Source organism: Rhinoraja longicauda, chromosome 3, assembly GCF_053455715.1.
Source record: "Rhinoraja longicauda isolate Sanriku21f chromosome 3, sRhiLon1.1, whole genome shotgun sequence".
NCBI lineage: Eukaryota > Metazoa > Chordata > Chondrichthyes > Rajiformes > Arhynchobatidae > Rhinoraja > Rhinoraja longicauda.
The window spans coordinates 40,974,280-41,000,700 of NC_135955.1; the positions used below are offsets into that span (position 1 = coordinate 40,974,280).

Consider the following 26,421-nt stretch of genomic DNA (forward strand, 5'->3'; position numbering starts at 1 on the left):
TTTTTGTTGTTTTTTTGTCTTAATTGTAGATGTGATGTCGTGTTTTTTTGTCGTTGTGTACTGTGTGTGTGGGGGGGGAACTGTAAAATTGTAAATTGTCCCTTCCGAACGGAGATCCGACCTTTTTTCTGGATCGTGTCTCCGTTCCTGTTGCGGCCTACCATCGGCCAAACTCCTGGAGCTGACGGCCTCCACCTGGGACCATCTGGGCTCTGGTTCGCAGAGCCCGCGGACCGGACTCACCATCTGCGGAGCCGGCTGTCTTTGGAGGCTGCGGGAGCGGCTGCGACTTGCCTCGGAGGCTTCGGCTCGGGCCGCGTAGATGCCGACATCGGGAGCTCTGGCAGTGGCAGCGTCTTCGCCCGCCCCGAATCGCGGGGCTTGGGTCGGCCCGCCGTGGACATTTCACCGTCCGGCGCAGCCTGAAATAGGCCGTGGGATTTTCTCTGCTCGGCGGGGGCTTCAATGTCGGGAGTCACGACCGCCCTGACATGCAGCGGCAGCTTCTTCGCCCGCACCGGATCGCGGGGCAGGGGTCGGCCCGCCACGGACTTTTCACCGTCCGGTGCAGCCTGGAACGTGGCAACCACAACAGCCTGACCGCGGGAGAAGTCAGCAGGGGAAGAGAAATGACATTCTGGCCTTCCATCACAGTGAGGAGGTGACTGGAGGAGAATCACTGTGATGGATGGTTCTTTTTATTTTGTGTTTTGTGTTGGTTGGGGTTGTGTTATTTTATTGCTCTATTGTTGGACTGTGGGTGACAAAATCACGTCCAAAAGACTTGTTTTTTGGATGACAAATAAAGGTAATTCTGATTCTGATTCTGAAGAATAGCTTCTTCCCAGCAACCATCTGGTTCTTAAACACTACACAACATTAAGTACACTATGAACTATATGCCATCGTTGGTTGCACTACGATCTTTGGGCATTTTTGCACATATTGCGGTTATCAATGTATTAATTTTTGTTTATCACCTTATCTATGAGTATTGTTTATAGGCCTGTTATATTGCAGCAAGTAAGAATTTAATTATTCCGTTGTCTGTTGTATGAAAGTTAAACACTTGACTCCTGATGCCTTCATCCTTTGCTCCAAAAGCATTTAACAATGTGAGAGTTTCTTTTTCAAACCTCTGTCATATCTGTAAATAATGCAGAGGATTAAGCTGGGCTCTACAGAATGGCGCCGTAGAAAAGCATCTGAAATGCAGGTAGCACAATGTTTAAATACTAGTGTACCGTGGCAGCTGTGGATTTTGAATTTAATTAATTTTAAAAATGAACTAGTGTTTAAAAATCCATCTGGCTCGCTAATGCTTGTCGAGAGGAAATCTACTCTCCTTGCTATTCTATCCGTTGTAACTCCAGATCAACAGGAATGTAGTTGACTCTGAATTGGCCTAGCAAGCCACTCTGTTTAGAGGCAATAAGGGTTGGACAATAAATATTTTCAGTTTCAAAAAGTACAGGAAAATGTAACGCCAATGGAAAAAATCACAAGGACTCCACTCAACCTCCACCCACCCACCCACCTTCAGTAGAATAAAATTAATCCAGATGATCGTGCAGGAATAGTCACTTTCTTTTACAACTATGTGATTTCAATACATTTACCTGACCCACTTTGATTGCAGACATCTGCAAACACCCCATCAGCCAGCAATGCTTTCCCAAAGCTCACTACTCTCCAAGAAACATAGAGCAGCCTGTCAGTTCCAGCTTTTTGTAGTTTAAATGCATCAGTTCAGTTTAGTTTATTGTCACGTGTACCGAGGTAAAGTGAAAAGGTTTTCTTGCATGCTAACCAGTCAGAAATACAATACAAGGTTACAATCGAGCCATTTACAGTGTATAGATGCATGATAAGCGAATAACGTTTAATGCAAGGCAAAGCCGGTAAAGTCCGATCAAGGATAGTCTGAGGGTCATCAAAGAGGTATATAGTAGTTCAGCACTGCTCTCTGGTTGTGGGAGGATAATTCAGTTGCCTGATAACAGCTGGGAAGAAACTGTCCGTGAATCAAGGTGGTGTGCGTATTCATATTTCTATACCTTTTGCCTGATGGGAGAGGGGAGAAGAGGGAGTGACCAGGGTGTGACTTGTCCTTGATTATGCTGCTGGCCTTGCCGAGGCAGCTTGAGGTATAAATTGAGTCAATAGAAGAGAGGTTGGTTTGTGTGATGGTCTGGGCTGCCTTCACAATACACTGAAATTTTTTGCTGTCTTAGATGGAGCTGTTCCGAAACCAAGCTGTGATGCATTCTGATAAAATGCTTTCTATTGTGCATCTGTTGGTGATGTTGGTGAGAGTTGTAGGGGACATGCCAAACTTCCTAAGCCTTCTAAGGAAGTAGAGGCATTGGTGTGCTTTCTTGGTTGTTGCTTCAATATGAGTGGTCCAGGAGAAGTTGTTGAAATTGACCCCTGGAAATTTGAATTGGGGTATGTGTACCGACCGCTTTGTTTTCTGAAGTTGATTACTAACTCATGTGTCTTGCTGACATTGAGAGAAAGGTATTTATTCACAAAATGCTGGAGTAACTCAGCAGGTCAGGCATCATCTCAGGAGAGAAGGAATGGGTGACGTTTCGGGCCGAGGCCCTTCTTCAGACTAATGTCAGGAGGGCGGGACAAAGGAAGGATATAGGTGGAGACAGGAAGATAGAGGGAGATCTGGGAAGGAGGAGGGGAAGAGAGGGACAGAGGAACTATCTAAAGTTGGAGAAGTCGATGTTCATACCACTGGGCTGCAAGCTGCCCAGGCGAAATATGAGGTGCTGTTCCTCCAATTTCCGATGGGCCTCACTATGGCACTGGAGGAGGCCCATGACAGAAAGGTCAGACTGAGAATGGAAGGGGGAGTTAAAGTGCTCGGCCACCGGGAGATCAGTTTGGCCAACGCGGACCGAACGCAGGTGTTGAGCGAAGCGATCGCCGAGCCTGCGCTTGGTTTCGCCGATGTAAATAAAATTGAGAGAAAGGTTGTTTACTCGACACCACGACACGATAGTCTCGATCTCCTTCCTCTACTCCTTCCCATCATTATTTGATATACGGCCCACAATGGTGGTGTCTTCTGCGAATTTGAAAATTGAATTAAATTTGTACATAGTTGCTCCAGTCGTGGATGCACAAGGATTATAGAAGAGGACTGAGAACGCATTCTTGTTGATGATTATCATGGAGGGTGATTTGTCCCCTATCCTCACTGATTGGGGTCTGTTGGTCAGGAAGTCGAGGATCCAGTCGCATGTTCCCTAGATCTCCCCATTTTATTAACTTGTAATAATCTAAAGATCTGAACTGGTCTGGATTTCTGGTTCATTAACCACAAATACCAGGTAACATTATGCTACTGATTTAAGGCTAATTTGAATCTAGATAAAGAGACTTGAAAAATCCTCTGAGAGGAATATATTTTTAATATAAATCAGGTATGTGAAGTGAAGATCCGTGTGCACGTGCACTGCACCACCATGTTCCTTTTGGTGGAAAATTAGTATTTCAATAGGCTATTCATATTTCCCATAATTAATATAGAATATTATAGATGTAATAGAATGAAATCGACAATATACTGTACATTTTATTTTTATAACCCTGTAACATATAGAAAGTGGTGTTTTTTGCCATCTATATATTACTAAAACTCTCATCTTGTATATTTGGTTGTTTGTTTATGTGTGTGTATATATATTTATTTATATATATATATATATTTATATTATATATATATTTATATTTGTTCCCGAAATACAGCCAAAACGGTACACGATAGCGCAACAATTTTAGGCCCACCTTACTTACAATTGGCCTGCGGTGTGCAAGTAGCAAGTTTTGTTCAAATTGTTGTTATATTTTAAAAGTTATTGACATTTTAAACTTTAATAAATCGCTTTTCCACTTGCCGTGCCCGTCAGCCGCAGTAATACCTCCATGTTTGACGTCACAAAGGGAACCCAACTGGTCATATATGAGATCGCCATTTGATTGGCGGGTGTGGCGGCCAATGGGGGGGGGGGGTGAGGAGAGTGGAAGAGGCGGGACCGGAAGGAGGGGAGGGGATGGGACCCACACGAGTGACGGGAGTGGCGGCCAATGAGGCGTGGGGGAGCGGAAGAGGCGGGGCCGGAAGGAGGCCGAGGAGGAGGTTCCCGCACCCCAATGAAGAGAGGAACTGCGGGGCGGAAATGGCGGCGCCGCCAGAGAGCCCCTAAGAGTGGAGGAGGGCGGTGAGGGGAGGGGGGTTGAGGAGGGATAGAGTGGTGAGTGGGGGGGGGAGGGAAAAGGGGGGATAAGGGGGGTTGGGGGGGGAGGGAAAAGGGGGGATAAGGGGGGTTGGGGAGGGTGCTCAACCAATGCAGCAGAGGTTTGGGGGAGTTTTGAGGGTGGGTTGAGGGGGATAGAGGGTGATGGTGGGATAGCAGGGGTTGAGGGGGGATAGAGTGGGGGGGAGGGAGGGGAGGGTGCTAGACCAATGCAGGAGAAGTTTGGACCAAATGGGTCCACAGCAGCTAGTTCAAACTAAAAACCCAATTGTTCATTGCAGATCAATGCTTCCAGTGCCACCTACGATGGGACCAGCTTTTAGTTTGGAATTGGATGTGGAGGATGGAGAAGTGGAAAATTATGAGGTTAGTATAATGTGCATTTTGCTGAAACCAAGGAAGTTATAGGAGAAATAATTTATGATGAAAGGATGCGGAGAGAAAAAATATCTTGCCTTCAAGATCAAAATGGGGAACGATGGAGAAGCAAACAGGGTGAGTAATGGAACAAGGGTCAAATGCATTTTGGCAGTAGGATAGTTAGAATATGGAGACATTTTAAAATTTTGTTAGTGTGCAGACTATTTGAAGATATCTTTAATCTTAAAAATCTTTAAAGAAACATTTAGACAGGCACATGGATAGGACAGGTTTAGAGGGATATGGGCCAAACGTAGGTAGGACGGACTAGTGTAGATGGGACATTTTGGCCGGTGTGGGAAAGTAGGGCTGAAGGGCCTGTTCCCACGCTGTAAGACTCTGAGTCTATGATATAATCCGTAAAAGCAACAGACTAGTAAAGTAGAATAATTTTAACTATTCAAGGTGGACTGGGATTATGATTGGAATGCAGGTGGTATTTTTTCATTCTCAACCAGTGTTATTTCTTGGGTAAATACTAAATAATCTAACAAAAGAAATGCCTTGTTAAATTTAATAATGAAAATTGAAATAGGAAAATGACATGTATGAGCAGAGGATTTGAGAAATGAGGATCTCAAATCATAGTTTGAGTTTTATTTTATGAACAAAAAATAAAAGTTAACATGATGGATGCTGGACTGAATAAAGGAAATCTACAAGATGCTGGAGACTGTTTCAAATCAAATACAGTGCCCTCCATAATGTTTGGGACAAAGACCCATCATTTATTTATTTGCCTCTGTACTCCACAATTTGAGATTTGTAATAGAAAAGAAATCACGTGTGGTTAAAGTGCACAATGTCAGATTTTAACAAAGCCCATTTTTATACATTTTTGTTTCACCATGTAGAAATTACAGCCGTGTTTATACATAGTCCCCCGTCCCCCCCCCCCCGTCCCCCCCCCATTTCAGGGCACCATAATGTTTGGGACACATGGCTTCACAGGTGTTTGTAATTGCTCAGGTGTGTTTAATTGCCTTCTTAATGCAGGTATAAGAGAGCTTGCAGCACATAGTCTTTCTTCCAGTCTTTCCATCACCTTTGGAAACTATTGCTGTTTATCAACATGAGGACCAAAGTTATGCCAATGAAAGTCAAAGAAGCCATAATGTGTGAGAAACAAGAATAAAACTGTTAGAGACATCAGCCAAACCTTACTTAGGCTTACCAAAATCAACTGTTTGGAACATCATTAAGAAGAAAGAGAGCACTGGTGAGCTTACTAATCGCAAAGGGACTGGCAGGCCAAAGAAGACCTCCTCAGCTGATGACAGAAGAATTCTGTCTATAATAAAGAAAAATCCTCAAATACCTGTCCGACAGATCAGAAACACTCTGCAGGAGTCAGGTGTGGATTTGTCAATGACCACTGTCTGCAGAAGACTTCATGAACAGAAATACAGAGGTTACACTGCAAGATGCAATAGACAATAGACAATAAGTGCAGGAGTAGGCCATTCGGCCCTTCGAGCCAGCACCACCACTCAATGTGATCATGGCTGATCATTCTCAATCAGTATCCCGTTCCTGCCGTCTCCCCATACCCCCTGACTCCGCTATCCTTAAGAGCTCTATCTAGCTCTCTCTTGAATACATTCAGAGAATTGGCCTCCACTGCCTTTTGAGGCAGAGAATGCCACAGATTTACAACTCTCTGACTAAAAAAGTTTTTCCTCATCTCCGTTCTAAATGGCCTACCCCTTATTCTTAAACTGTGGCCCCTGGTTCTGGACTCCCCCAACATTGGGAATATGTTTCCTGCCTCTAACGTGTCCAACCCCTTAATAATCTTGTATGTTTCGATAAGATCCCCTCTCATCCTTCTAAATTCCAGTGTATACAAGCCTAGTTGCTCCAGTCTTTCAAGATACGACAGTCCCGCCATTCCGGGAATTTACCTAGTAAACCTACGCTGCACGCCCTCAACAGCAAGAATATCCTTCCTCAAATCTGGAGACCAAAACTAACCACTGGTTAGCCGAAATAATAGGATGGCCAGGTTACGGTTTGCCAAGAAGTACTTAAAAGAGCAACCACAGTTCTGGAAAAAGGTCTTGTGGACAGATGAGACGAAGATTAACTTATATCAGAGTGGTGGCAAGAGCAAAGTATGGAGGAGAGAAGGAACTGCCCAAGATTCAAAGCATACCACTTCATCTGTGAAACACGGTGGTGGGGGTGTTATGGCCTGGGCATGTACGGCTGCTGAAGGTACTGGCTCACTTATCTTCATTGATGATACAACTGCTGATGGTAGTAGCATAATGAATTCTGAAGTGAATAGACATATCCTAACTGCTCAAGTTCAAACAAATGCCTCAAAATTCATTGGCCGGTGGTTCATTCTACAGCAAGACAATATTCCCAAACATACTGCTGAAGCAACAAAGGAGTTTTTCAAAGTTCAAAAATGGTCAATTCTTGAGTGGCCAAGTCATTCACCCGATCTGAACTCAATTGAGCATGCCTTTTACATGCTGAAGAGAAAACTGAAGGGGACTAACCCCCAAAACAAGCATAAGCTAAAGATGGCTGTAAAACATGCCTGGCAGAGCATCACCAGAGAAGACACCCAGCAACTGGTGATGTCCATGAATCACAGACTTCAAGCAGTCGTTGCATGCAAAGGATATGCAACAAAATACTAAACATGACTACTTTCATTTACATGACATTGCTGTGTCCCAAACATTATGGTGCTCTGAAATGGGGGGACTATGTATAAACACTGCTGCAATTTCTACATGATGAAACCAAAATGTGCCTTTATTAAAATCTGACAATGTGCACTTTAACCATATGTGATATTTTTCTATTACAAATCTCAAATTGTGGAGTACAGAGACAAATAAATAAATGATGGGTCTTTGTCCCAAACATTATGGAGGGCACTTTAGGTATGGAAGCAAGAACAAACCACAAAGAATTAAAAGCAAACCATCTCAAAACCTGTTTCCAACAGAGTGTTTGCATTTACTGCAATATTTTTGAGGATCCATCAATACAAATGGGTGGTAAAATTATATTGACATATATGTAGAAGATAACAAAATGCTGGAGTAACTCAGCGAGTCAAGCAGCATATCTGGAGAAAAGGAATAGGTGACATTTTGAGGTTAAGACTCTCTTCAGACCGAGAGTCAGGGAGTAGGAAAATAGAGGTATGAAAAGGTACAGAACAAATCAGAACTAGCACCGATGACCAAGGAAAGGTGGAGCCCACAATGGTACATTGTTGGCTGTGGAAGAGGTGATAATGAAGAGATACGAACAGTGGAAATTGTTAGAGGAAATTGCTGCCATTTTGGCCTTGGGGAATGCAGGATAATTGCTGCATTTTAGAAACATTTTTTTCTGATTTTGAGAATTTTTTGTGCTTCTATAGTGCACAATTCTGTCTAAGCAATCATGAATCTAAAATAAATATTTGGCAAGCTATCAAACAGAAAATAATAAACATGTTTAATGGTAGTTTGATAATTCACTTTAAACATAATGAAATATCTTACGTGCTTTATAGATACAACTGTTTCCATACTTGCACAAACCATAAATTCCTAACAAATAGGCATCCTTACATAATATTGTTTAAAAACTAAAAGTTCACATTTAATTTCATTTAATTACTAATATGTTTATTTTGAATAAAGGCACTTCTTAACCTGGCAGAAAGACTGGGAGAAGCCAAACCAAGGGGACTTACAAAAGCAGATATTGAACAACTTCCATCATATAGATTTAACCCTAACAACCACCAGTCGGAGCAAACATTGTAAGTATTTCTGATATAATTCACAGTGAGACTGTTTAACCCTTCAACTGATACCAAGAACCCTTCCACTTAGAGAGTCCTGAAGCAATCAGTTTTATTTGTCATCTCAATGTTATCATTAATGCAAAAATTCAATAAAGAAGAGTGTGGGAAGAAACTGCAGATGCTGGTTTACACCAAAGATAGATACAAAATGCTGGAGTAACTCACGGGACAGGCAGCATCTTTGGAGAGATATCTGGAGAGATCACCATCTGCTTTGAGCTGTCGTTTTCATGCCTTACCCTTCCATATTTATAGACTCCCTCTCCCCTGACTCTCAGTCTGAAGAAGGGTCTCGGGCCAAAACGTCACCCATTCCTTTTCTCCAGAGATGCTGCCTATCCCGCTGAGTTACTCCAACATTTTGTGTCTACAATATAGAAGACATCTATTTGAATAAATACTAGAATCTTGATGCCCCTAATACTAATTTGTATTCATGAAATGTGGTTAAGATTTGGCCCTGCTGTTTGTGGAGATGATGGAAAGGCATTATTACGAGCCAAAGATTACATCAAAACTGGGGATCGGACTGACTTAATTGACAGGACTTACTGTTTACTTCTCTTTTTCACTAAAACACTATGCAAGTGTGTAATTGGCCAAGGGAAGTAATAGCTGGAAGCTGCAGCAATCAACTGGGGTGTGTGGGATTGTTAGCGACCCTAATTTGATTTAGGACTATGTCAAAGATTTAGGGATAGGAGATGGGGAAAGAAAAAATAGCATACGGCAGTTGGGGAAAGAATTGATGCAAATTTTATGGAAGGCGAGGGCATTGTCGTCGGATGCATTAAAACCAGAAATTGAGATGGTTAGGTCAGAGATTGGAAGGTAGATCCTGCCTCCTTTTTGCACAATGTAAATCCAGTCTCCACAGTTGAAAGTTCTGACACAATCTGCTGGTAAAATCTGCAATAACTTTGTTTTCCATTGTTCATGCAGATGCGTTGTGTGCATGTGTGATTTTGAGTCAAGACAACTACTTAGAGTCTTACCCTGCAACCATGAGTTTCATGCCAAGTGTGTCGACAAATGGTTGAAGGTAAAATGACTTTGTAACCATGTGCTTGGACCTGGTGTCTTATTCTCTAAAATATTTTCATAATTTGTTTTTAGCATTTTATAGTGCAAGATGTTGAAATAATATTGCAATAATATTTACATAGCATTCATTATTTATTTAATTTGTAGTAACAAAAGTCTCTAAATTCATTTATTATTTTAAGTGCTACTGAGTTTGGTAAATCTATAATATTTGTACATTTATTTCAAGAAATACATTTATATTCTTTGTTGCCATAACAAGAAAAAGAATATCATATGAACTTGAATTTATTAAATGAACTGAAGTAATTTTTGACCGCTCCATTTATCTCTATTACTTAAAATAATAATCAGATAATTCCACTATCAAACCAGTGAAGTGTAAATCTTTGATACAACTGTCACAAAATTGAATTCTTGATTTGTTTATGAAGAAAAAATCCAAATATGCTTCGTGTTCATAATGTGTTATGCTGCAGACTTACATTAAATCATTTTGCATAAAGTTGCAATCTGATCAAGATCTACCTATGCAAGATGTGGGCGTTTGGGACCAGCATTCATATGATTCGATTAGTGTCAATCTTTACATATACTTTCATTTCTTCAAAATATAATACTGATATATAAATCACGATGTTTCTTTTTACTTCCACAGGCCAATCGTACGTGTCCAATTTGTCGAGCTGATGCTTCAGAAGTTCACCGTGATTCAGAATGAGACCATTTTAATAGCACAAATTTGGTTGTTCCTTGTTGCATATGAATGAACTATCCATTGAACATGCCTATTGTGGCTTCCAGCCTGCCCTTTACATTAAGGGTCATGATGTGATGCAGTTATTTGACCTCCCTTTGCACTGTGTGATTTAATGATTTATAAAGCTTATATAGTCTTCACATTGAACAATTATGGGATTGTTATACTAACAGTGTGATTGGAACTCCAAAGAATTTTTTTCAGCTTAATTTGTGTGTGCACTAACATTCCCTTTTTTTGTGTGATCATTCCGGGTATTGCTGCAGGATTACAGTGGATGTGATCTTTTAGCATGTGTGCTTTTATATATTTAACACACACATGTATATGTGTGTGTGTGTTATATATTATATATATATATTATATTATATATTATATATATATATAATATATATATTAGTTCAACAATTTTAGCAGTCTACCTTAGAGCCTTCAGGTACTGTGAGTGAGAGTGATTGTAGGTGTGCAAGTATTCTAGCCACATGTACTTTGTCAGATGAACTTAAGTACTGGCATGATGTGAGTTGTATGTGTGCAGTCTTAATTATGCTGAAATGTATAGTTATTTATACAGTACTAGTACTGTACACTGGTTTGTATCTTTCTGTTTGCAGTTGCACACTGTAAGTTAAGGGTGCAGCAATTATGTAAATTTTATCAGCCAATTACCCCTCAGTATTGTATAATGGTAAATTGGAAGACCATATGATAAAAACATCCACATTTAAATGAATAGTCAAGGAAGATATTGATCTGTAAAATGGTATATTGTAACGCAAAGTACCAAAACAAGTAGAAGAGTGAAATACTTTGCTGTCCAGTGATGTATAATGAATGTAAATTGTGTAAGCAGAATGACAAAGGGGTTTGAAAGCTGAGTGTTGTATAATAATATTATATGTGACTGAAATTACTGGCTAATCTGATAACATAGGCCATCCATTGTGCAAAATACTCCAATAAGCACCTTAAGACCTAACCTGATTTGTTCAGTTATTTTGCTACTTAAAAAGAGAAATTTCTCCATTTTATCTTCTGATCTTAATGAATGCTTCCATGTTGCAACCGTCCTAGCACAATATTAATTATTGTTTCTTTCAAACGTTCTGATTGAGCACAGCACAGCACTATTAGGCATTCTACTGCCTTTGGCTCCACCTTTCTGATCAAATAAAATGTTCTCCATCTTAAGTATTTTAGTTTTCTCTTGACAACACTATAATTTTTGCTGTTAGATTAAGTAGTAATTTTCCCATATCTACAAATTAACCCCAATAAAGTTATTTGCATATGTAAGTGCCCATGTCATAATGCTTGGGATTTTCATTTAAAATTTGTAGGAAAGCACCAAGCAGTTATTAGATCTATTAAGTGGTAACCAAATTATAATCTACAGTTTGAGGTTTGATCCAACTTTTAGCAAATTTTGTAAAAGAAAAATTGCGAAATTACTATTTTTATAGTACTAAATAGGGGCCAACTGCTGAATAAAGACATTTGGAGAAGGACTAAAGCAGATTTGGATTGAAGAAATTTCATGCTTCCTTTTCTTTGATCAAGATTGTAATCCACAGTCGTCATTTAAATCAATATTGACTATTCTTATAGATTTTTTATATCACTAATATTTGGTTGAAGCAAAGATTGCAATAAATTGGTTTGGAAATTCTCACTTTAGGATGCAATTTTCTGTAATTATTTAGTAATCAAACGTACACCAGACAGCTTATGTTTTTGATTTAGATTGTTGGGATGAATTAAGAGCCTGGTGTTGCCACAGACCAGACGTGGCTTATAACTGCTTGTTACTTAAACTGGACACAGAATGGGGGAAAAAAAATCCTACCTGGTTATTATTTGATTTAATAACAATGGTCAAAAAATTGAAACCTTAATTGACTTCTCACCTTTGACCTCAGTTGTAGTTGTGACTTAATAATGATTTGTGGTGGAGTATTAATATCAATAACGTATCAGTATTGAAACGTTCTATGAAATTGGAGTCATTAGAACTTGGAGATATCAAGGATATCCAAGCAAAAAGCTAGCAAATTATATCTGCACACCAAATATTAGCAACTGGTATTACTTTTTCTGGTTTTGTTAATGTTCCAGATTTGGAGGCTGTTTCTCTTAAAGTGTATCCAGTACTTCTAAAAGGCCCATACTTTAAAGCTTGAGACGGTCGAAAATGAAGAAAAAGATGATATCATTATCATCATTATCACTATTCAGTTACATGTGTACAATAAATATTTTTCATCATGACTTCGTCATCAGGCCAAATGCAATGTGTAATTCTTGAGTGGAAGCAAGATATGTAAAAGCACAGCCAAAGATTGTAAATATTGAAAGAAGAATTTATAAATTAGAACCAGGGTGAGCTAAATTTTAAAATACTTGATGTGTTGTGGATACATTTTCCTTCTTTAAATTATTTATAGAATCATGGAAGAGAAATTGTAAATACGGGCCTCTTAGGAACACTGGATTATTGTAATTCAGTCTACAATGTATTAGTAGTGATAATGGACGTGCACAACTTTAAAGCTATGAGATATAGAATGGAAACATTTACAACTTATAGCATGAATAGTGTTATCTTTTATTCTTTCAAAATATAATTTCCTTTCTGATTTGAAGGTCTTGAATGTATCTTTAATTATAGTTGAGCTTTTGGTTATTCATTTTGTGCATTCCTTGCAGTAGTCACAAATATCCTAAGGCACTACACTATAAAACATTTGTAATGCCATGCACCAGAATGTACAGAAGCACTGTGTGACACTTTTTTTCCTGCATGATTACTAGTTCCTGAAATTATTTGAACCAGTGTTAAATCTGTTTTTGTGCTTATAACCCAGTGCAACTGTAATGCTGAGACATACTGATGCTAAACATAGCATCATCTGAATGATGATGTTTAGGCTAAGCGGTGCTGCCAATAGTTATTTTCAAAGATTCATTATTGTTGTGGCATCATAATTAATTGTAACACTCATGTCAGAATTAATGAGATCAGGTTGAAATTCCTTTATTTGGAGGGAATAGCTTTCATTTAATCTTCATATGGAAATTGGAGTCAGAGAGGAAGCAAAGTAACAGTTAGGTCTGGTTATTGGCAAAGTTAATTGTTGCACTCTTAATGCTTAACCACTTTTAAAATGTTTCTTATTTTTGCATGGAGACTGTAGGGCAGATGTGTGCAGACTTTGCTTTCTGTGGTCAGTGTGTTTTAAGTACATGTGCATGTGATTCAAGCAAACTCATGCTGGCCGTGGCTGCATCTGCCCAGCTGGGGGTTGGTTTGTGTGGGAATGGGGATTCATGCTGAGCTATTACTGCCATGAACTGTAATGCGCATTTCTGTATTTAATCCCACAGTCTGTATGATGTAAGAGAAGCAACAACTTGCAGTAGGATATGTTGTGTTGGTTGACCCCACAAATATTGGGTTTATCAATGTGTCCGGCTCGCCATTGTTTTAAATGTTTTGCATGCCGTTTTGGTGAACAGTTTGAAATTTCTGTTAATTGTAAACAAATATCACAAAGACCTAGTGATACCCCAGGTTTTGGTCATTATTTCAAGAAACCAAGAGTTTAAAGCTGGACTGTTAAACTTCAAAAGGATTTCCTTACTGATCCATTTTTCTAAAAAAAAGAAGTTTGTTCTAAATGCAGCAACATTTGGGGTAACATCTTAAAAGTGTGATATTAGAGTTGGGGTTTGAACAGCAGCCTTAATTTCAAGGGGAAGTAAAACCTGAAGCACATACAATCTGGGTCATCTTTATGTCTTAATGAATATTTTTTTTGAGCGGGATTTTTATTTGGTACATATACTGTTACCTCATTTGCCACTATATGTTTAAAAATTGCTGATGAATCAGTAAAAAAGCAAGTTACATTTTTTGGAGGCTTTTGAGCATTTCATTAAATCATTCATATATTCTATCATTTAACATGACAAGTAGTTTTCAGTGTTGTATTATAAATCTGTAACCAAATCATTTGAAAGCTTGATAAATTTTTAACAAAATTTGTACATTTTTTATGGAAGTTACTAGTAATGCTTTACTAAGTAGTGCAATGATTTTTTATTTTTAATCCCTGTGCCCAATTTTGAAGTTGAGAGGGTTGTTCATTTAATAAATGTATAATGTATACTTTGGTAGTCTTAATTTTATTCAACCTTTAATCTTTCGACCAAAATTTTCTATCTTATTATTTCTTGCCATACGAGTCTAAAATTTTAGTTATATGATTTTCCATTTGGAGATTAAATAGAAACCTTGAAAACTGGTGAGGTCCAAAAGGAAACTTTATAAGCAGTAAAATTGTTTAAGTTCATGTCATTGTTACAAAGACAAAACTATTTACAGTACAAGGATGTAGGAAGGAACTGGAGGTGATGGTTTACACCAAAGATAGACAAAATGCTGGAGTAACTCAGTGGGTCAGGCAGCATCTCTGGAGAAAAGGTATAGGTGAAGTTTCGGGTCGAAACATCTGAAGAAGGGTCTGTTGGGAGTATTGCTGTCTCCCCCTGACCCTTTAATAATTGCGGACAAGCTGAGAACAATCATATCACAGCAGAAGAAAGATGCACATACAGTGACTATCTGAGAGACACCTGCGCATACATTGACTCTCATTTGGGATGCTGTTCCACATAGTAACTCCTACAAAGTATCAGGTCTACTGACATTAATCAATTGGAGCATTTCTCCAACAGGCACCCATTCTCATAACTCCACATTTTCATAGATTACATTGCATTTGCCATAATAATACCCACTCATTTAACCCAATAATGTTTCTTTATAAATCTTAGCATGAGTACCCTACAACATAATATGCCCTGGCATAGACCACACGCTTTACCCTCTATTACAATGAAAAGCATATATCTTGGGGGACATGATAACTCCCCCAATATGTCTGAAATATACACCGATCAGCCAAGACATTATAGCCACTGACAGGTGAAGTGAATAACATTGGTTATCTTATTACAATAGCATCTGTCAAGGGGTGGGATATATTAGGCAGCATGTGAACAGTCAGTTCTTGAAGTTGATGGGTTGGATGAAGGAGAAATGGGCAGGAGTAAAGGCCTGAGCGACTTTGGCAAGGGCCAAATTGTTATGGCCAGATGACTGGATCAGAGCATCTCTGAAACTGCAAGGCTTGTGGGGTGCTCCCAGTCAGCAGTGGTGAGCACCTACCGACAGTGGTCCGAGGAGGGCCAAACCACAAACTGGCGACAGGGTGTTGCGCGCCCAAGGTTCATTGATGCGTGAGGGCAACGAAGGCTATCCCTTCTGGTCCGAACCGACTGGGAAGATGACAAGCTGATGGAGGGAGTAGTGTGATGCTCTGGGCAATGTTCTGCTAGGAAACCCTGGGTCCAGCCATTCATGTGGACGTCAATTTGACATGAGTCACCTACCTAAACATTGTTGCAGACCAGGTACACCCCTTCATGCCAATGGTATTCCCTGATGGCAGTGGCCTCTTTCAGCAGGGTAATGCGCCCTGCCACACTGCACACATTGTTCTGGAATGGTTTGAGGAACATGATGAAATGTTCACTGTTTTGCCCTGGCCTCCAAATTCTCCAGATCTCAATCCGATTGAGCATCTGTGGGATGTGCTGGATCGACAAGTCCGAACCACGGCGGCTCCATCTCGCAATTTACAGGACTTGAAGGATCTGCTGCTAATGTTTTGGTGCCAGATACCATAGGACATCTTCAGAGGTCTTGTAGACTCCATGCCTTGACGGGTTGGCGCTGTTTTGGCGGCACACGGAGGATCATATTAGGCAGATGTTCATAATGTTTTGGCTGATCGGTGTATAAAGGTGCATTATATAGTGGTTGGACTATAATAGAAACAAAAATGCAAATGCATGAAATAGAAACTGCTTGAAAAACAGCGTCAGGCAGCATCTATGGAGAAAGAAACTTTATGTTTCAGATCAATGAGTTTTTGTCAGAAATGTTAACTGCGTAATCGACAAGATGTTTCTCAGTTGCCAAAACTACATATATCGGAAATATTTATACTCTGATTTGACTCCAGGGTATTATTCTGTGCAAATGTGTTGAATCAGTTAATTTACCCATGCCGTACTCTGACCAGGTTAACCTGCAGATATGTACATGTAATTAATATCTTGTAGTTTTTGTATTGCCTGGTGGCTCACTGAAGGCAGCTTTTTTAAAGTACGAAGGCTTGGAATTTTAAGCAGGCAGCTTGGATCTTTGAAACATTGCATATTTACTTGTCAAACAATAAGTCAATTAATGGCATGACCACCTGCTCAGGTTCCCACACCGCTGCCATTCTAATTTAAACCATCCCAAGTAGCCCCAGCAAACCTCACTGCAAGGATGTTGATGCCCCTCCAGTTCAGATGGGATTCTATCCCTCTTGTACAGGTCACCTCTGCCCCAGAAGAGATCCCAAAAATCCAAATTCTGAAACCCTATCCCTGTACCAACTCCCAAGCCACACATTTATCAGTCCTATCTTCGTATTCCTACCCTTGCTAACAAGTGGCACAGGACATAATCCCCAGATTACTGCCTTCTTGAGAATGTTATACAGCAGCTCCGAGACACCCTAAACCCTGGCACCCGGGAGGCAACACCATCCTGGAGTCCTGTTTGCTGTCATATAATCTCCTGTCTGTCTGCAGCACCTCATAGTTTGCTTGGGCGGCTTACAACCAGGCACTAGGAACATTGATTTCTCTTAATTTCAAGTAGCACATGCATTCCCCCCCCCCCCCCCCCCCTCCCCAGGCCAACAATAGGCCATTATGGCCTCCACCCTTCCTTGGTCATCTGTTGGCATCTCTGCTTTGTTCTGACCTTTTGTGACCTCCAATTCCCTCCCCTATACTTTCTGTCTGAAGAAGGGTCCCGACCCGAAATGTCACCCATCCTTTTTCTCTAGAGACGCTGCCTGACCCGCTGAATTAATCCAGCACTTTGTGTTTGTCTCCTATCGTTATAGCACTGTGTGATTTCACCCTTTCCCACTGTGCTTCAGAGGCAGGCCTGGAGCCACAGACTTGATTGCTGCTCTTCTCTGACCAGTCAACCCCGTCCCCAACAGTATCTAAAAGGTTATACCTGTTTTTGTGGGGAATCGCCACAGGGAATCCTGCACTGTCTGCATTCTTTTCTGGTGATCACCCTTTTACTCTCAGTTTGCACCTTTTGTCACAATCACCTTGGTGTAACTCTAATCTCTGACACTCTTACATCCCGGATGAGCCTGAAATTGTCCAGCCACAACTTCAGTTCCCTACACAGTCTATAAGGAGCTGCAACTGGAAGCATTTGCCACAGGTGTGTTCAGGGTCACTGGACGTCTTGCAGGAAGACCATTGCACCATCCAACCTGCCATTTCTACCACATCAAAACCACTAATATACTAAAGAATTATATATAAAAATCATACCTTAACCTGTTGTCACCACCTGCTCAGCTTCCTCACCTAAGCTTGAGTCAAAGCCTCAACATTTACACTTAAACATAGCACCTCTCAACACATCCTCTACCAGGATAGCTGCCCCGTTATTCCTTCTATTTATTGGCTGATGTGCCTCTCAATAAGCCAGTCAACTTTCTTTTCTAATCTACTACTATTAATTGCAACAAAAAACAGCTTTTCACTGTACCTCGGTAATAAACTAAACTAAACTGCCAACAATACTGAAATTAATTGTCTAGCTGATGAAAATTCCCAACCTATCTTGTGTACAAGTGGCTGAAGGTTCTTCTCTTTCTAAACCTATATAGCAATCGGAACCGGGTTGTGCTGGAAAACCAGCATGTAATTCTGACTTGCTTGTCCATTTTTTTCCCAGACCTCTTCAGTGCCGTGACTCTGGAACGATGTGATCCGTTGGAATAGTTACCAAGAAACTAGGGAAAGAATGCAAGAGATGATTTTTAAGAGAAAACCATAACACAGGCATTATAGGGTTTGTTGGCGCTAAATTATAATCATCTTCATCTCTAATGATTCTCTTGCTCTTAATTCTACCCATGGTAGTTTATCCCATGTAGGCTGACTTGAGGGTGGCTGGCTGGGTTTGGAGGTTGTCTGCAAACTAGCTTGCTGTTAACATTTTTGCTAACCTAATGTCCTTTACAAAGGGAAAGTCTACAGTTTACACTTGGAATATCTCAGTTCTATAAAACTGCTGTCCATGAACTTCCATTACTTGGAACTGTGTTGCAATTCCCAAAAGTTGGAAGAGTAGTTGTTATTTGAGTATTGGAGCAGTAGTTATTGGAAAGCATGACAGCCAATTAGCGCACTAAGATTTAACTATTCTGAAGAAGGACCCTGACCCAAAACGTCATCTATCCATGTCCTCCAGAGATACTGCCAGACCTAAATTATTTCAGCACGTTGTGTCTTTCTAAGATCTTACAAACTTCAATTATAACCAAATAATTATTATAGTGATATTGGTTGAGGATTAAATATTAGCCTGAAATTCTCTAGCTCTTTAATTAGTACTGTGGAATATTTATGTCAACCTGAGAGGGTACATGGAGTCTTCTATTCCAAATTGAACATTTGTTTAGTAGTGCATTCATTAATAATGCATAAATAGAACAACTTCACATTACAGATTGCAACAGGCCTCACCCCAATTTTGAAGAGAACTCGGGCTGACTAATAAATCCTGGCTTCAACAATAGTAACCACATTCGATAAATAAAATGTATTTTTCCTTGAGAAAATGTTGCAGTGGAAACTTTTTGATTAACATCTCAGGATATCCTTGCCAAATACCTTCTAAAACCTCTTCTATATTTGCTTTTCAGGTACAGAGAACAAAATGTTACGATGATCGTGCCCTTGAATGGCAGCTGATATTACCCTCAGAACTGCATCAGCAATCCTTCCTCATTCAGTTCTATTTTGTGCAGTAAATTGAACTCATCCAAATCCATCACTTGATTGGAGATTGGGTTTTCTACTACATTTAAGAGTTTACTGATTTGTGATATATATTTTGCTTTTTTAAGTAGCTTTGCAGAAACTACACAGAGATGTGTCCTGATTTGACCAATCTCTCTTTATGAACAGCCCCTTAAATTTACTCCTTCCCCACATGTGCCATATAGGACAGATGAATGTGTGGCTGAGGAGTTGGTGAAGGGGTAGGGATTCAGATTTTTGGACCATTGGGATCTCTTCTGGAGCAAAGATGACCTGCACAAGAGTGATGGTTTGCACCTGAACTGGAAGGGAACCAATATCCCGGCAGGCAGGTTTGCACGTGCTGCACAGGTTTGTGCAACGCTAGCAAACCTGCCTGTCAGGATATTGGTTCCCCTGCCTGAGGAGCATAATTAACCCAGATTGGCAGGGGTGTGGGATCCAATGCAGGACTGCGGCAGGTGAGAGGATAGAAGTCGGTGTGGATTGTGATGAAAGAAAGTTCAGTGGAGAGAAAAGACATGATGGAGTGAGGAAGGATTGTTGAATTGAATTGCACTTATTTTAATGTGAGAGGCCTGATGGGTAAGATGGATGAACGGTGCATGGATACGTTCACACAACTGGGAAGTTGTAACCATTACGAAAACCTGGCTAAAAGAAGGACAGGGCTGGAATCTTAATGTTTCAGGGTACAGGAGAGATAGAGGTGGGGTAAAAGAGGAGGGGGTGTTGCTTTATTGATTAAGGAGAATGTCATGGCAGTAGTCTGAAATTACATTGCTGATGGTTTGTCCAATGAGTTTGTATGGGTGGAACTAAAATAAAAAGGGGATGATCACCTTTTTTGGAGTGTACTAAGGCCCCCAAATAGAGCGAATAGAGGGGCAAATATGATAATAGATTGGAGGCAGCTGTCATAAGGGATAGGAAATACGAGTAGAATTGGGCCAATTTTTTGGGAATCCTGCATCAGCATTTCCAAGTCTCTTTGCACCTCCGATTTCTGGATTCTCTCCCCATTTCGAAAATAGTTTACGCCTTTATTCCTACTACCAAAATGCATAACTCCACAATTTGCTACATTATATTCAATCTGCCACTTCTCTGCCCACTCTCCCAACCTGTCCAAGTTCTTCTGCAGAGTCCCTGCTTTCTCTACACTACCTGCCCTTCCACCTATTTTTGTATCAATTGTAAACTTGGCCACAAAGCCTTCTATCCTCTTGTCCACATCGTTAATATACAACGTGAAGAGTAGCAGCCCCAGCACTGACCCCTGTGGAATTCCACTAGTCACTGGCAGCTAACCAGAAAAAGCCCCCTTTATTGCCACTCTTTATATTTTGCTATCCAGTCAACCTGCTATCTATATACTGAAACTCTTTTTTGTTTGTTTGTTCCTGAACTACAGCCAAAACGGTACACGATAGCACAACAATTTTAGGCCCACCTTACTCACTGTTGTCCATTTGATGCGAATGGAAGAAGTTTCATTGAAATCGGTGTTATATTTTTGAAGTTATTCACATTTTAAAGTTTAAATCTATCTCCCAGGGAGAGAGGGAGGAGGAGGGAGGATAAGGGGGATTGAGGGGGATGGAGTGGGGGGGGGGAAGGGGAGGAGGGTAGAGTGGGAGGGGGGAGGATGGTGGGAGGGGGGAGGATGGTGGGAGGGGGAGGAGGGAGGGAGGGGGAGGAGAGGGTGCTGCGCTAATGCAGGAGAGGTTTGGGCCCAACGGGTCCACTTGGTCTAGTCCATACTAATATTTGTCCTTTGCTACCATGGGCTCTCATCTTCCTTAGAAGCATCACGTGTGGCACCTTATCAAAGGCTTTCTAAAAATCTAAGTAAACAACATCTACCGACTCTCCTTTGTCTGTCCTGCTATTTACTTCTTCAAAGAATTCCACTGTGAAGACTGATGCAAAAAAGTTATTCAACTCCTCTGCCATTTCTTTATTCCCCATCATCACTTCTCCTGCATCATTCTCCCGCGGCCCAACTTCCACACTTGCCTCTTTCTTACTCTTTATATAACTGAAGAAATTCTTGCTATCCTCTTTTATATTATTGGCTAGCTTACCTTCGTATTTTATCTTTTCTCCCTGTATTGCCTTTTTAGTTACCTACTGTTGTTCTTTAAAAGCTTCCCAATCCTCTGGCTTCCCACTAATCTTTGATCTGTTATACGCCTTCTCTTTTAGTTTTGTACTGTCCTTGACTTCCCTTGTCAGCCAGGGTCACCTCTTTCTCCCCCTCGAATCTTTCTTCCTCTTTGGAATGAAAAGATTCTGCATCTTCCGGATTATTCCCAGAAATTCCTGCCATTGCTGTTCCAATGCTAGGGTCCCTTTCCAGTCAACTTTAGCCAGCTCCCCCCTCATGCCTCTTTAGCCAGCTCCCCCCTCATGCCTCTTTAGCTAGCTCCCCCCTCATCCCTTTGCTCAGCTGCAATATTGACACATCCGATTTCGCCTTCTCCCTCTCAAATTGCAGATTAAAACTTATCAGGTTGTGGTTGCAAAATCCTAATGGTTCCTTTACCTTGAGTTCCCTTATCAAATCCGGTTCATTATATCACACTAAATCCAGAATTGCCTTTTCCCAGGTAGGTTCCACTACAACTCACTACACTACCCTTTCTTGGGGTTCAGTGCCTACCTGATTTTCCCAGTCTACCTGCAGTTTGAAATCTCCCATGACCTCCATAGCATTGCTTTTTTTACATGCCAATTTTATCTCCTGATGTAACATACCCTATATCCTGGCTACTGTTTGGGGGGCTGTAAAATAACTCCCATTAGAGTCTTTTTAGCCGTATAATTTCTCAGCTCTATCCACAATGAATCTGCATCTGCTGATCCTATGTCACCTCTCGCTAAGGATTGTATTCCATTCCTAACCCACAGAGCTATCCCACCCCCTCTGCCCACCTTTCTGTCTTTCCAATGGGACGTATAACCCTGAATATTCAGCACCCGGCTCCGATCTTCTTGTAGCCACGTTTCCGTAATGCTTACAACATCATACCTGCCAATTTCTAACTCTGCTACAATCTCATCCACTTTGTTCCTTATGCTACGTGCATTCAAATGTACCTTGAATTCTGTGTTGATCACCCCTCCTCTCACAACCATCCCGATTTTACCCGACCTTGCTCTCTTCCTTTTTAAACTTTCTGTCCTGTTATTTCTGGAGACTTCCGTGACCTTTCCTGCACTCTCTTTCCCGTTAACTCCACGCATACGCTTCCACATTGTTGACTCCACATGTACCGAGAAACAATGAAAAGCTTTTTTGTTGCGTGCTATCCAGTCAGCGGAAAGACTATACATGATTACAATCAAGCCGTCCACAGTGTACAGATACAGAATGAAGGGAATAACGTTTAGTGCAAGGTACAGTCCGGTTAATGATTGTCCGAGTGTCTCCAATGAGGTAGATGGTAGCTCAGGACCAGTTCTGAGTTGATGATAGGATGGTTCCTATTTTTGGACGATTTTGAATTAGACTTTGGACTTTAGAATTTGGACTAACTCGTTCCTTCTCAACCTAACCACCAGGTACTTTCCCCTGCAATCGCAGGAGATGTAACACATGTCCTTATATATTTCCCCTTGATTCCGTCCAAGGACCCCAACAGTCTTTTCAGGTGAGGCAGAGGTTCACCTGCACCCCTTCCAACCTCATCTACTGTATCCGCTGTTCCAGGTGTGGAATCCTATATTTCGGCGAGACTAAGCACAGGCTCGGCGATCGTTTCGCTGAATGCCTCCACTCAGCTGCCTAAACCTACCTGATCTCCCGGTTGCTAAACACTTTAACTCCCCCTCCCATTCCCACACTGACCTTTCTAATCTGGGCCTGTTCCATTGTCAGAGTAAGGCCCAGCTCAAATTGGAGGAACAACACCTTATATTTTGCTTGGTCAGCTTTACCCCAGCGGTATGAATATTACTTCAAGTCACCCTTGCTTTCCCTCTGCCTCCATCCCTTCCCAGTTCTCCGACTAGACGGACTGCCCTTGATTAAATGTTATCTCTGTTTGCTTTATTGTTACCTTCTCCGAGCGAACAATGATCTATTCTACATTTTCCTTGATCTCCATCCCCTTTGTCTTGTTTCACACCTTATACTTCCTTATCTCTGTATCTCCATCTCCCCTGACTATCAGTCTGAAGCAAAGTCTCAACCTGAAACATCCCCCATTCATTCTATCCAGGGATGCTGCCTCGCTATGTTACTCCAGCATTTTGTGTCGATGATAGGATGTTTCAGTTGCTTGATAACAGCTGGGATTAAACTGTCCTTGAGGTATACGTTTTCACACTCCAGTACCTCTTGCCTGATGGGAGAGGAGAGAAGGGGGTGTCCGTGGTGAGTTAGGAAAGGTTTGGAAGTATATAGGCCAAACGCAGGCAGGTCAGACTAGTGCAGATCGGCATGGGCAAGTTGGGTGAAAGGACCTGTTTCCAAGCTGTTTTAGCAGTTGAAAACATTTGCAGTCCTTTAGATTTCCAAGAGATGGCGGTAAGTAATTGTGTAGGACAGAACCATGTTTGCAGCCAAACTTAAATGTTCTGCATCTAATGTTTAAAGGGAACTGGCTGGTAATTAGTGACCTGAGAATACATTAGTGTGGCTATTCTTCATCGAATTTGATAAACCTTTAAATTTAATGGGTTAAATACAGGATTGGTGAGTCGTGGGGGAAATGAATTGTAAGAGGAGTGAGGTTGAATTGAGCTGTAGTTTAAGTAGATTCTTGTGGTTTGTCAATCCAAATAAATTATTATTGTTTATTGGAGCTGATGTCCAAGTTTCTTCCTGGAAATTCTTGGCAAAAAGTTATTTTGTTCACAGTGTATCTTTAAATCACTGGCAAAGATGGAGGGCAAATTGCTTGTGTTTGACCATGACTTTGCAATGTATGCCCTGATTACATCATGGATGGAGGCAGAACAGATGACAAAAGCTTGGCCAAAGTTATTGCTTTTACATATGAACAACCTGCAGATGTTGGCTAAAGTAAAAAGGAAAAAAAATAGGGGAAACACTGCAGATCAGCTTTAGCCTGAAACATTAACTCTGTTTCTCTTGTTCTGTTTCCAGCAGCTTCTGTCGTTGAAGATACAGGTTGGGATTGAACCATAGTTTAGGTGGATACTTTTGATCAATGAAAATAAATTATAAATTGCTTTTTTTAAGTGCTTTTAAAGTGGGATAAGTGCAGAGATTTAAGGAAGGATTTCAGGTGCTAATGGAAAGTCTGTGAAATGACTATAGTCAGGTTGTGCAACAGGCAACAATTGGAGAATTGTGAAGGTGCAGGGCTGAAGGAGATTGCAAAGATAAGAAGCAACAGAGGAATTTGAAAGCATGGATGAGAATTTTAGGATTGAGAAATTGCTGTGTCTGGAGCTCATACAGGTTAACAGACAGACTACTTGATTCAAATTTGATGCAAGTTAGGATTCGGAATTGTCGGATTATCTGAAACTTATCCATGGTTGGAATTGGGAGGTTGGCCAGACCAGCAATAGAACAGTAAAGTTTAAAAACCAGCAGATGAGCAGAAGCCAGAGCTAAGAAGGGTGACAAGGAAGTAGGTCGTTTTGATAGTGGTTAGTATTCTGGGGTCAGGTATGATTGTCGTAATTTAGTGATGCTTTGATGCCTTTGATGATCTACCTAAATTTATTTAAAGTGACACATTGTCATCCAAAGTCTAAATTTACGATCCATGCATAAAGCATGGAGACCTTCACTCCAATTCTGAGGTTCAATCGGTTTGATAAAATACAGGCACATTACCTATTCTCCTCACTTTCCCCTCTCATTATGTCAGCTTATGCTCGCTTGTGAGTTGTGAATTACCAGGTGAAGAATCAAATATTCTAGGTTGAGCCACCAAGATAGTTGTACTTTCTGTGACCATGCCCCCAAAGAAGGAATTAAAAACCTCCAGCAGCACCTGTTTACACGTGAAGGCCACTGAAGAGGATAGAGAATTCTGATTTAGTTGGGACAAAATAAAAATCCAAAAAAATATCTTAATTGGTCTTTCTAGCTCAATAGCCGAAGTGAGTCAAAGATATTTATAATTATGTCACCAGTTAAATGAGTATTCCCCATCTCCATTTCCAGCTGATGGGGAGTCAAATTTGCGTAATACCTCGGGGAACTCGAATAGACAGATGCAGTTGACAGTGGGGGTTGCTGTGAAAATTTAGCAAGGCACTGCAAAAGGATTGGAGTGAATAGGGAGCTGGGGTTGCCAACAGTTCTGTAGCAAAAAGGATGATCCAACTGGGGTAATTACAGAGGGGTTCTCCTTGCTGTCTGCCATAGAGAAAGCCATCATTATGGTTCTCAATTATCTCCTCTCAGTGCCTCTATACTCTCTGAATGTAAAGATACCACAATGCAGAGGACAACTTCAAGAGAAATGCAGGGAGCAAAACCTTTTTTTAACCCCACATGGGCTTTGACTCCATTAATCAGCAGAAACTTGGAGCACTTCCAAAATGTTGCTGTTCACAGAAATCATCCTTGCATGCATTTGCATCACGATGGCAATGTTACTCATGACCCCAACAACAGACCCGTCTCAGTGAAGACCAGTGTCAAACAAGGCATAATCTCTGTTTTTAATGTTTGTATTTATTTGTTTGTTTGTAGGCAGCCAGCATCATCAAGGACCCACACCACCTGCAACACCATCAACAACTTCCCACAGGAGAGAACACAATCTGCAGAACTTATGATGAAACACTTCCACTTATGTCACCTACTGACGGCATTTCAGCCTCAGATGCCAAGCATGACAATAACAACATATATGTCAGGCTGTTATTCATGGACTACAGCTCAGCATTCAACACCATCATCCCCTCCAAACCTGTCACCAAGCGCAAGTAACTGGGTCTCTGCACATCCCTTTGCAACTGGATGTTCAACTTCCTTGTCAACTGAACACAATCTGTATAAATTGGCAACAATACTTCCTCCTTGATAAGCATCAGCACAGAGACACCTCAAGACTGTGTGCTCACCCCCTACTCTACTAACTCCAAACCGGACACCGTTCTAATTCCATCTTTAAATTTATCGGCGA

At 40.9% G+C, this 26,421-nt stretch overlaps 1 protein-coding gene across 4 annotated transcripts in view; it reads left to right on the forward strand.

Annotated features, from left to right (window-relative positions):
• The window catches only part of LOC144591950 (E3 ubiquitin-protein ligase RNF38), a 129,831-nt gene extending 115,395 nt beyond the window's left edge, over positions 1 to 14,436 (forward strand). For 3 of the 4 annotated variants that reach the window (XM_078396006.1, XM_078396008.1, XM_078396009.1), the window contains 4 exons: positions 4,556 to 4,640; positions 8,351 to 8,472; positions 9,460 to 9,559; positions 10,220 to 14,436. In XM_078396006.1, coding sequence (XP_078252132.1) covers positions 4,556 to 4,640; positions 8,351 to 8,472; positions 9,460 to 9,559; positions 10,220 to 10,282 — 370 coding nt within the window. In that variant the 3' untranslated portion in view covers positions 10,283 to 14,436. The remainder of the gene's footprint in view (positions 1 to 4,555; positions 4,641 to 8,350; positions 8,473 to 9,459; positions 9,560 to 10,219) is intronic. The other variant, XM_078396007.1, reaches the window with a different exon arrangement.
• The last annotated feature ends 11,985 nt before the right edge of the window (positions 14,437 to 26,421 follow it).